Source organism: Rhynchophorus ferrugineus, unplaced genomic scaffold (assembly GCF_030347505.1).
Source record: "Rhynchophorus ferrugineus isolate W39M unplaced genomic scaffold, kcgeb_rfMv2 rfM6, whole genome shotgun sequence".
NCBI classification, from domain to species: Eukaryota; Metazoa; Arthropoda; class Insecta; order Coleoptera; family Curculionidae; genus Rhynchophorus; species Rhynchophorus ferrugineus.
The window spans coordinates 37,950,847-37,963,277 of record NW_027472585.1 but is presented as its reverse complement, the minus strand read 5'-3'; the positions used below and the strand labels follow the sequence as shown (position 1 = coordinate 37,963,277).

General features: G+C 31.4%; 2 protein-coding genes and 1 non-coding gene across 3 annotated transcripts; all 3 read left to right on the top strand.

Annotated features, from left to right (window-relative positions):
• The first annotated feature begins 4,772 nt into the window (after positions 1–4,772).
• Positions 4,773–5,358, top strand: LOC143199195 (uncharacterized). The gene is made up of 2 exons (XM_076409018.1): positions 4,773–4,956; positions 5,008–5,358. Exons 1-2 carry the CDS (start codon positions 4,786–4,788, stop codon positions 5,209–5,211), a joined length of 375 nt encoding a protein of 124 aa, XP_076265133.1. The 5' UTR covers positions 4,773–4,785; the 3' UTR covers positions 5,212–5,358.
• A 2,082-nt stretch (positions 5,359–7,440) lies between these two features.
• Positions 7,441–7,547, top strand: LOC143199224 (U6 spliceosomal RNA). The gene has a single exon (XR_013006396.1). It is a non-coding gene; the product is annotated as a U6 spliceosomal RNA (small nuclear RNA).
• A 3,885-nt stretch (positions 7,548–11,432) lies between these two features.
• LOC143198212 (snake venom vascular endothelial growth factor toxin-like) lies at positions 11,433–12,044 on the top strand. Its single transcript, XM_076407323.1, has 2 exons — positions 11,433–11,614; positions 11,669–12,044. The coding sequence occupies exons 1-2, from the start codon at positions 11,447–11,449 to the stop codon at positions 11,870–11,872; spliced, it is 372 nt and encodes a 123-aa protein (XP_076263438.1). The 5' UTR covers positions 11,433–11,446; the 3' UTR covers positions 11,873–12,044.
• The last annotated feature ends 387 nt before the right edge of the window (positions 12,045–12,431 follow it).

Below are 12,431 nucleotides of genomic sequence, written 5' to 3'. Positions count from 1 at the left end.
TAGTCAATCTAGAACGCTTTATTTGTCATCAGTTCTGATTATTAGCGATATATTGTTACGAATTCGTTTGTTTTGTTGCAAATATATTAGTTTGGTTGCAATATAAATAATACAATGACTTTGAGTTTAAAATCCACTTTAAACGTAGGAAAATGATATATAGGGTATATTTATATTAAATGATATTAAAACAGAACTTCTTTGAAGATTATATCAAAGGTAAAAATAACAAATGGTCATATTTGTATATTTTATAATTTTCTGATTTTACAGATATTGGAAAGGATTAACAAAAAGTAGATGTTTAAATAAAATGTCATGCATTTTTAAGTAAATGAATAGTGTAAATATAAGATGATATTTTATAAGCTGTGGAATAAATTAATAAAATTTTTTAAAAGTTTTGTGATCTATTATTTGATTCAGTCTATATAACTCAGCAGATAAATGGTGCCGAAAAATTAAATAATATATTCTATATAATAATATTTATTACAATAAATGGAACAAAATTAACAAAAAAGTAATCTAAGTAACATGCATACACAAATAATATAAATAAAATATTAGAACAGAAACTAAAATAAACGTAATTTAATTTAATAGTATATTCTTACACATTATTTATATTTTATGCTAGTATTTTACTATAAATTTGCCTGAAAGATGAAAAACTGTATGCATTATATACTTATCTTTTGTGAATTCTATTTTGTTATGGGCCCCGATAATTATTGTCTTGATAGTTTGCATTTGGTATTTCTATAACCAAAATCATTTTCCACAATTTTCCATAATAAATTCAGTTTCGTATGTCTCACTAATAATTGTTCTCATTTCTTCTATCATTTGCACTCATAAAATCATTAGATTTCGTTAGATTTTTTATTTTCCTCTTGTCTGGAATTTTCTTTATAACACGCTATGAACATAGCAACATGTGTGGCCTGATTCACATAACCTTTATCTAGCTTAGACTATAATTTAACTAAAACATAACATTTTACATTTATTTTCGCTTTGTTTACTGTTAATTTCTCTATTATACAATAAAGAATTATAACATCTTAAACTATTGCAGAAATAAAATAAACCTAAACATTTCTTCCTAACCTCAAATCTCGTAAACAACAACGCGTAGTTAGGAAATCTGTCAAGTTGGTTTAAAGTAAATTCACATGAGCATACCATCCACATAGTAGACGCAGTGTATCACCTCTAGTGTTAAAATTCTTGAGATAACTTTTATAAAAGGCACCGCAGATAAAATTAACTGAATTTTTAAAACCCACAACATCCGAACAAACCCAGACAAAAAAGATTAGCGCGTTCCTACCGACCACAAAAGCTAATATAGAGATGGGAGACCAATTGACTCTGAAAAGGTCTAAACAGGCAAAACAGGGAACTAAACAAAAAAAAACAAACAGAAGGATAGGCGTACAAAAAGCAGAAACATGGCAATGTAGGAAATTAAAATACAAAAAAAAACGTTTCTTTCGTATCATCATTTTTCTTTCACACATGTGAGAATGACTTTACACATAATTGGTGTTGAAAAAGATCATAAGAGAAGCTATTAAGATCGAAAAACTTCCCAAGAATCTCAGCACTAGGGACGATACATTAATGTTACAAACAGGGTTGGGCTTAAACTTCTGTCTTGTTCTTGTCTCACTTGCTTTTGAATATTTTTTATTTCATGTTGTTTGCAATTATGGTATTGATATTTCCTGTACCTTTATTATATTGAATTATTTATATTATTATTGAATGTGGAATTATTATTATTATTGAATTATTTTTACCATTTTATTACTTACACCTATTTATTTTAATATAACCAATAATTTTTGTACGTAGATGTTGATGTACATGATGATGTTCGAACACGTAAAAGAATGAGCCTGTCAAAGTCGTCATGTTGTCAGACGTATGCAAAATTCTTTTAAAGCAATAATGATAAGAGTTTATAACTCTAACCTAAAAATTATTGTGGCTGTATAATTAACTATAGTTTCTACATATACTATAATGTTAAAATAAATTATTTTTATTAAATTATTCTACATTTTTGTTAAATTATTTTATTTATATTAAAATTTTATTGTATATCAAAACCCACGTGAACTAAAACTCAGAATTGATGCGGCAACATTGCGACGTTTCGACGTCGCAAATGTAGGTGGCGTATGTACAAAATAACTTTGAATAGACTATATATAGTTTTTTTTGGGTTGTACTTTTTCTACTATTTGTCTTATACGAGATATATTTAGCCAATCATCTATTCAGTCCTTGGACCTTTTTTTAAAAAAAAGGCATTATATAGTGATTGTTCAAGAAAAAAATACGCATAAAATATATTATTTATTACATTGTTACTAGTGGTTGCCGACTAACCTATAATTTGTCTTTAAAATAACTTAGCTTAGGTATATTTCTAGGAGATCCAATTGGCTCTATCTTTATCTCTAGTGCAATAATGCTTATGTATTAACACTGATGTATTTCTATTAAATGCACTTCATAAAACTACACCTCAAAATATCAAATGGTTTGATTATTGCAATTCTTTCGATTTATTTTGGTATCTGAAGGTCTCGGTGTAATCAGTTCTATAGTACCTCGGTGCACCTATTATACTTCTCAATAATACAGACTCTTACCGACATTTCTATTTTTGCCATATTTTTATACCCTATATATAATATATAATATTATAAACTTATAAACAGGGTTGAGCTTAAGCTCTCGCCTTGTAATTATCCTGCTTGGCTTTTGATTTCATGTTTCCTGCAATGACGACACTGGTATTTATCCTCTATAAACCTTGAGTAGCTTTTGCACCTCCTCGTTTTGATATAACCAAATAATCAATAACGACTAAACGTTTTTTTAAGCTTTTTTCAACAATTGTCTTATACTAAATATAGGTTCTTGTATTACTTCTTTCTTTTCATAATCTGCTCTGTGATTCTTTTAATGGCTTAGCTATTACTGATTTCAAATGATCTGGAAGTTACTCGTATATCTTCATGACTGCGCATAATAAAATAATCCATCTATAATTATTAGAGCCTCTCTTTTTTCATGTCTAAGAACAATAAGCACTATTTGCTAATCCTGTGAGATCGGTTCCTCTTTCCATACTCGATACCAAATTTCCAGTAATAGTTCAGTAATTCTTTTAGGAAAGAGGATTATAAGATGCGACTGATACGACTGGCGATCCTGGTTATTCAGGTAAAACCAATGGATTTGTGATAGAGTGAAAGATGTCGTAATTCAAGACCCAATTCTTTCTTTAAAATAGAGGACTATTAAAATAATTAATCTAAAATAATATAACCATTTTTATTTATGATAAATTAAATAAGTTAATTAATAAAGTAAGTTCAATCAAATCTGTTAACTATCAATAATATTGACAGGTTAATTGAAAAGTCCTCGATCTGACACATAGATGGCGCCACTAGAATTAAATGCAAATGTTTTTTAATTAGCCCTAACCCTCAAAAGATGCATGCATAAATTTGACAGCTGTCGGATCATTATTTTGTGAATTATAGCATTCTGAATGAAGCAACTTTTGTTCAAAAATTTCACGTGTTGATAAAATATTGCACAGTTAAAGTTAAAAGCAAAAATTTGGCTTGATGCCGAGTTTCCAGATACTGCTCCAGGAAAATCAACCATTAAGGGTTGGTATGCAAAGTTTAGACGTGACGAAATGAGCACCGAAGATGGTGAAAGCATTGGACGCGCAAAAGAGATTGTTACCGACGAAAACATTTAAAAAATAAACAAAATGATTTTAAATGACCGTAAATTAAAATTGAATGAAATATCAGACACTCTAAAGATATCAATTGAACGTGTACATCATATCATTCACGAATGTTTGGGTATGAGAAAGCTCTGTGCAAAGTGGGTGGCGCGCTCACTTTTGACCAAAATCAACGACGAGTTGACGATTCGGAGCAGTGTTTGAAGATGATCAAGCGTAATAAACCCGAGTTTTTGCGTCGATATGTGGCAATGGATCAAACATGACTCCACCATTTCACTCCGAAGTCCAACTGACAGTCATCCGAGTGGACTCCACACGATGAACCCGCTGCATGCTCCAAAGCGTGAGAAAACGCAACAACGCTTCCTCATCCACCATAGTCTCCAGATCTGACCCCAGCGACTATTTCCTGTTCTCAGATCTCAAAAGAATGTTCGCTGGGAAGAAAATTTCGTCGAATGAAGAGGTGATCGCCGAAACTGAGGCCTATTTTGAAGCAAAGGACAAATCGTACTACAAAAATGGCATCGAAGAGTTGGAGGATCGCTATAATCAGTGTATCACCCTTGAAGGGAATTATGTTGAATAAAAAAAAATTTGCCAGAAAAATGTGTTTTACTATGGTAGGCTGGGGATTTTTCATTTGACCTGTTGGATTTAAAATGGGAATTCTATTTGCATCATGAAATTGAAATAAAAAATAAAGATTTATATATGTTAATTATTTGTGATAAAGTTCAGAAACTCGTTTATATTATTATATTTTTCATTTAACAATATTATATTGTTTAACACTACAGTAACAATAAAAGTTGCGCTTTTCACGCCTGTATTTATTCCAATGTACGTACACTGTATAAACTGGGAATCCAATATGCATCTTAATTAATTCACAACACGAATGATTCCAAGAATTTAGGAAACGTCGGATATAAAACGATGACAAGTACTCTATTCCGTGTTATTTCAGTTCAGGCTCTGGCGAACAACATATGAAAATGGATTTCCTGAGTGTCGCTCTTAGCTTATCAGTCATCAGCGTTGTGGCCGGCAGATGTATCGATTACCGGGAAGTAAATGAAATATCCGAAGCGTTTCCATGTCGTATACCTCAACCACGAGCTATCTCCGTTCCAGAAATCACTGGCAAAGAATTAATCATGGTAAGAGTTAAACATATTGGTGTTGTGTGAATATTCACAGTGTTTTTGCAGTATAATCCCGCATATGTCGTTTTGCATCGCTGTGGAGGTTCAGGATGTTGTCCAAACAGCAACGAAACTTGTGAGCCAGAAGATACGGAGGTCGTGAATTTAACGGTGTCTTACGTGAATGATGACCTCATGGAGAATGTCACTATAGAAACAACCAACCATACCAGTTGCGCATGTGTGCAGAGCAACGGAACTATAAAATAGATGTAAAACAGCTTTAGTTTTGTCTATTATATAGACATTAGTCCGGTTGGTTATTAGGTTTGAGCGGTTGTCAAGGTAACAGGATGACCCTCTTATCGTTGTGCTAGCCGCGGAATCCTGCTGGGCATGGTGATTGTAACTATGTATTTACGATTGTTATATAACGAAATCGTCCCAGTCACGCCAATAACCAGGCTGAGTAAGACCGGATATCGTCTGGAATGATCTCCAAGTTGGTCATTATTATTGTTTATTATTTATTACATATTTATTTATTTATTTTTTGTAAGACTGAATGTTAAAAATTGTTTATTTATATTTTTTATTTATTTGTATTGTTGTATTAAAGTTAAATAGAAATATTTTTACCGAAATTGATTTTATCATTTTTTAACCTGTACCATCTGTGACTTAATAGGTCAATTGAAAAGTCCCCGGCCTACCATAGTAAAACACATTTTTTTGGCAAAATTTGTTTTTTTATTCAACATAATTCCCTTCAAGAGTGATACACTGATTATAGCGACCCTCCAACTTTTCGATACCATTTTTTGTGGTACAATTTGTCCTTTGCTTCAAAATAATTCTGAATTTCGGCGATCACCTCTTCATTCGACGAAAATTTCCTATCAGCGAGCATTCTTTTGAGATATGAGAACAGGAAATAGTCGCTGGGTGGCAGATCTGGATAATACAGTGGATGAGGAAGCAATTCGAAATCCAGTTCATGGATTTTTGCCATCGTTTTCACTAATTTGTGAGACGGTGCATTGTCTTGGTGAAGCAGCACTTTCTTTTTCTTCAAATGCGGCCGTTTTTCCGCCATTTTGTCCTTCAAACGGTCCAATAACGATTTGTAATAGTTGCTGTTGATGGTCCTTTCTTTTTCAAGGTAGTCAATGAAAATTATTGCATGCTTTGGAGCGGGTTCATCGTGTGCAGTCCACTTGAATGACTGTCGATTGGACTTCGGAGTGAAATGATGGAACCATGTTTCATCCATTGTCACATATCAACGCAAAAACTCGGGTTTATTACGCTTAATCATCTTCAAACACTGCTCCGAATCATCAACTCGTCGTTGTTTTTGGTTAAAACTGAGCGCGAGCGGCACCCACTTTGCACAGAGCTTTCTCATACCCGAATATTCATGAATAATATGATGTACACATTCAGTTGATATCTTTAGAATGTTTGCTATTTCATTCAATTTCAATTTACGGTCATTCAAAATCATTTTGTGGATTTTTTAAATATTTTCGCCGGTAACAACATCTTTTGGGCGTCCACTGCGTTCACCGTCTTCGGTGCTCATTTCATCACGTCTGAACTTAGCATACCAATCCTTGATGGTTGATTTTCCTCGGGCAGTGTCCGGAAACTCGGCATCAAGCCAAGTTTTTTCAACTGTATTTTTTCTCTTCAAAAAGCAATATTTTATCAACGGGCGAATTTCCTTTTTATCCATTTTTTTCACAATAACATTGTTGCTTCACTCAAAATGCTATAATTCACAAACTGATGATCCGACACCTGTCAATTTTATACAGGCATCTTTTGAGGGTAAGGACTAGCTAAAAAAAATATGGATTTAATTCTAGTAGAGCCATCTATGTGTCAGACCGAGGACTTTTCAATTGACCTGTTACTATAACTACGGTTAGATTACATTTAAGCAAAATGAAAAAGCAAAATACTTTTCCAATGTGTGTCATTTTGAATTAGCTGGAAATAGAATAATATACACTATATAGTATACTAATTAACTGGAAGAAAGTGCCTTTATAGTAAAATGTACACTATCTACGTACAATGTTGCACAGTTGGCGATATAAATATGGCGATATATATGGAAACGGCAACAATATTTACTTAAAATATGTCAGCGACAAAACTTTAGCACATTACATTTTTTATTACTCTTATTAAAAATAAATATGTAGCCGTTAGATTCTACGATTAAAGATAATAAGTCATGTAAACATTACAAAGAAAAAGTGCCATTCAAACAAGAATATAGCACAGCTAGTTAAAAAAAGAACTGATTAATTTTTATTTCAGTAATAAGTACTTCCTCCATTTTCTATAAGTTCAATCAGTTTCTTCGATAGTATCATCCACTCATCTTGGATAGCCTTTTTTGGTTTTTCAACGTTGCTAAATTGCTTACGACTAAGTACGCAGCGCGTGCTAGCTAACGTCAACAATTTTCAATAACGTTCAAATCATGTACTCGCTTCGGCTGTACATATACTAAAATTCGAACGATACAGAGAATATTAGAATGATCCCTGTGCAAGGATGACATCCAAAATTGGAAGAGTTCCACATTTTTTTTAACGATGCATCTTTTACAGCTAAAAAAATTACTCTAAGTGGCAGAGATATTAATAGTCTCCCATATTATATGGATCTGCATCCCATTATTATATTTCATTAAGCAATATTTTTCTGCTTCTTTAACATTGGCTACAAAAAGGTATAAACAGGCCCTATTAATTAATTTTTCCTCAATATTTTTTTTTCTATTTAGTGTTAGGTATTTACTCAATAAATTACACAGTTATTTTAGTTAATATTATAATGGGTAAAGGTGTAGCCAGTGTGAGAAAAAATTGGGATAAAAAAACAATGATTTTCTTGATAACATATTTATTAATATAGATACGCTTAGTACAATCTTAATCATAAATTAATTTATTACTACATTTCATTTGTACTTGGATTAATTCACAGACAAGACAAATGCGAAAAAATACATCAATATGTATTCGTCGATTATAAAATTATAATAACTTAGGCTATAGTTTACACTAATGGTATAGATGTATATAAGTTCTTATGGTTTGGTTCGCTTCATTCTTCTGATATCCTGCGCGTTGTCCAGTAGTTGTATTGCTTCCACGTTAGTATGACTTAATAACCTTCTTTCCTGTTTTACGACGAAATCTTGGATAATTTCGCAAAATCCATTTGATTTCCAGGTCTTCATGCAGTTCTTCATTGGTTATGTAATTGGTTACGGCATTGATAATTAATGAAATAATTTTGTTTTAGCAGCGTTGGATAACTAGTTGACTTGAATTTTTAAATTGGCTTCAATCAAATCAATCTCATTGATTTTAGAAGAAGTTGAGAATATCTTCCGACTAACCACTATAGTTGTTTTATTTTGGTTCTAATGTGTTTTGATTTTTGGCTAACATGATATTTCCAATTTAATCTACCGTCAAGATAGATGCCGAGATATATAGCTGATTCTGCTTGGGGAATTGGACGTCCATTGAGTGATATAATTAGGTTTTCATTATTTCGCCGCAATACAAAATTAATATGAACAGATTTGGAGCTATTAAGTTAAATTTTCCAATATTTCGTCCTTTTGTAGATTTTGTTGACTGCCGCTTGTGATTTTTCTACTGCTCTAGGCAGAGATATGTCATTTACCATAATAATTGTGTCGTTATCAAAGGTTATGCTATATATATATATAGATATATATATATATATATATATATATATATATATATATATATATATATATATATATATATATATATATATATATATATATATATATATATATATATATTATATATATATATATATATATAAATGCTTCATTTGTTGTTGAGATGTCATCAGTGTAGAGCAGATACAAGAGAAGTCCTAAGACGCCACCTTGTGGAAATCCAGCAGAAATAGTTTCAAATGTAGAGAACGCCATTTCAATAATACAGGTGAAATGTCATTTACTCCAAGTGCCTTTTTAAGATTGAGGTTATCAATTTCAATGGCAACTTCCAATGGAGAAATTAGGTTTAGATCTATATCGAGTTGATAAACAGGAGATGTATTCATTGTTTTTTATTTATTACTTCCTTATTTATTTTTTGAAGTCAGTTCATTTTTTTCTGTTAAAAAGATTTCATTTTTCTATTTTTAATGTTAGATATTTACTCAGTGTATTACGCAGTTATTTTATTAAATATTACAATGGATAGCCCAAGTAAAAGTACAGCCGCTATGAGGAAAAATAGGAATAAAGAAACAATGATTGAAAATAAGGAACGTTTCAGGACCTGAGATTCTCTACCTAGTCTAGGTGATTTGACAAATACTGCAATCAAACTAGAACCAAAAATGCTGCTGCCCTGTTGGGAATCGAACCATTACACCATAAAAATAGTTCGGTGCAATGTTTCTAAGACTTCTCATATGACATGATTTGTACTTAAAAAATCTCACTAAATGAAAAGATAAGAAAAACTTTAATCTATTTTTTAAATGAAAAGATAAGAAAAACTTTGATCTATTTCTTAAATGAAAAGATAAGAAAAACTTTGATCTATTTTATATCTCAAAAAATAGAGCTAATAAAACATTTTCTTTATCATATTAATTTTTCTTGATCCAAAATTAGTAAGGATTCTCTCATTTTTTTGTTGAGTAACATCATCGTTATCGCAGGTGGGCGACAAACTGATTGTATATGTCAACCACATTTACATGTGCATATTTAACAATCTGTGAAAACCTGACTGTAAATTAATGAACGGAAAGTCCTATTCTATGGGAAATCCAAGCTTTATTAACATTTGTATTATACATTTCAATTTCTTGCTATATTATTTTCAATTTCTAACAATGCTTTTTATTTATTTTTTTCTTTGGGTCTTCTTGTTACGAACTTGAGTTTATCTAGACTTGAGTACCGCTTAGCGTGGGCTTCGAACCAAAGTCCTCTCTATTAAGCCTACCGACTTGTAAGTGACCTAGTTAGAGGTTATTCCCAGAAAACATCCGGTCCTACCCGGCCTGGTTACTAGGATCACTTATGACGTTGCCTTGACCACTACGCTAATGAAGTGGACACACAGTGTGACGTTAAGGACAAAATTCGATGTCTTAAAAATAAAAGCGCCAATTTTAGTTCTGTAAACGGTTTTTAATGATTTAATGCATGACCTAACAATAGACTGAAAGATCTAATCATCGGTCAAACGAAAAACCTGGGAATTATTGGCAATTTGTCTAACGTTCGCTAGAGGGCGCAGAGGTCAAAAACATCTGTATTTACAAAGAATTTGCAAGAAAAAATTTTCTTAAATGTGTAATAAGTAAGGTTTGATATCAAGATATTAACTGAATATTGATACTGTAATATTGAATAAGATATTGCAGATTGAACGCGACTACTTCCTGCTACCATGTATGTAGTTTGCTGCAGCTCCTCTAGAGTTCTGTCCGCTAAGTCAGCTGCGACTCCTCTTTTGTTTTAATTGAAGCCTCTTCAAAAATAACCCGATGTCTTTCTCTTCAATTTAAACTGGAATTAGTTTGGCCCATATCCAAATATGGTGTAAATTACTAAAAGTCGCCTGCGAGAATGAGATACTTATTCATCTTTAGTGGCCAACAACTTTACTACAATCATTATTTTATCTCTCAAAGTTTTGATGGTTCATAAACAATAAGAAGAGGCAATATTTTTTCATAAACTGACTGTTTTCGTTTACACCAATTCGGCTAGATATTTCTAAACTATAAAAAACTTTTATCTTTAACAATATGAAGTACTTACCAACTTGTAAAGTCATTTCTATATTATTTTAAGATTACTTAAGTAAGAGTTACTTGATTTTTTGATCCTGATTCTTGGCTGATGCGGACACGTCAAAATTTAGAAGCGTTACTAAACAAAAGCTCGGCCAACCAAGATAAAGTGATGCTTTTATGTTATTTAGTCACAAATAACACAGTCTGCCCAACAGGAATTCGGGTTTAAATTAATTTTTTCCATGGTACATCATACTAAATTATGAATAAAAACTTATATTTATAATTATCAACTAGATAATTAAAAAAGTAATTTTTAAACAATTTTCTTCAATGTAAAATAAAATTAATTAAGCCATACAAACTTGATAAAAAAATGTGTATTATTACAAGCACTTGGAAACTTCTTAAAATATATGTTAACAACTTTATTCTGGTCAATAACTAAATAATTATTAAACAACATTAGAATATTAAATATAGATTATAATAATAAATAAAAATTAGAAATAGATTTGATTATTGTAATGTCAATACTTTTTTAACGCATTTTAATTTGTTCAGAAGTTGATCAAAGAATGATTCATTCGGGGATCCTCAGAGATGGATATATAAAGTGTGCTATAACTACCCAGGCTATTATTTTAGTTTGAAGTGTGACAGAGAGCACACGAAAATGCATTTCGTAGCTTGTCTCGTTATTACCGTTTCGGTTGTAAGCTTGGTCGCCAGCAGATATCTCAATTACGAAGAAGTTAATGAAATTTCCGATGCGTTTCCGTGTCATATACCTCAACCGCGAGCGATAGAAGTCGAAGAAATCGTTGGTAATAAAGCATTCGTGGTAAGATCTTAAAACATTCGTACAATGCGAAAACTTTAGTGTGTGTCTTTATAGTATTATCCCGCATATGTCGTCCTGCATCGTTGTGGAAATTCGGGATGTTGTCCGGATGGTACTGAAACTTGTGGGCCAGAACATGTCGATAGCGTAAAATTAACGGTGTCTTATGTAGATGGTTATTCTATGGACAAGATGGTTATAGAAGCAACGAACCATACCAGTTGCATATGCGTACCAAAAAACGCAAATATAAAATAGATATAAAAAAAATTTAGTTTTGTCTATCATATAGACATGAATTTTCATTGACATGTATTTATTCATTTATTTATTTATTTATTTACCACGTGTATTTCTTATAAGACTGAATAAGGAAATTAAGTATTATTTAACAAATGTACTTTTATTATTAGTCAAATAAATAATATATTCTAATGAAATGTATTTTATCGTTTTTAATTTAAACCAATTGTAACTTAAAATATAGGAAAATCAGGCATTATTTAACAAATGTACCTTTGTTACTAATTAAATAAATAATATATTCTACCGAAATGTATTTTATCTTTTTTAATTTAAATCAACGGTAAATTTTAAAAATTAAAGGAAATCTTTTCTAATATGTTAAATTTGACAATGCTTGTTCAATTACATAGGTTTTAAATTCAACATAAAAACCATAACAACGTAGCTGGGAACCCTTTAGTGAAAAATCCAGTTGGATGCCAAGTTCTTAATCCTTGCTAGGTAGTTTAGCTGAACAGCATTTGGCATTTCCTCAGGAGACATATTGCTTCTCTAATGCCAATTTCAAATA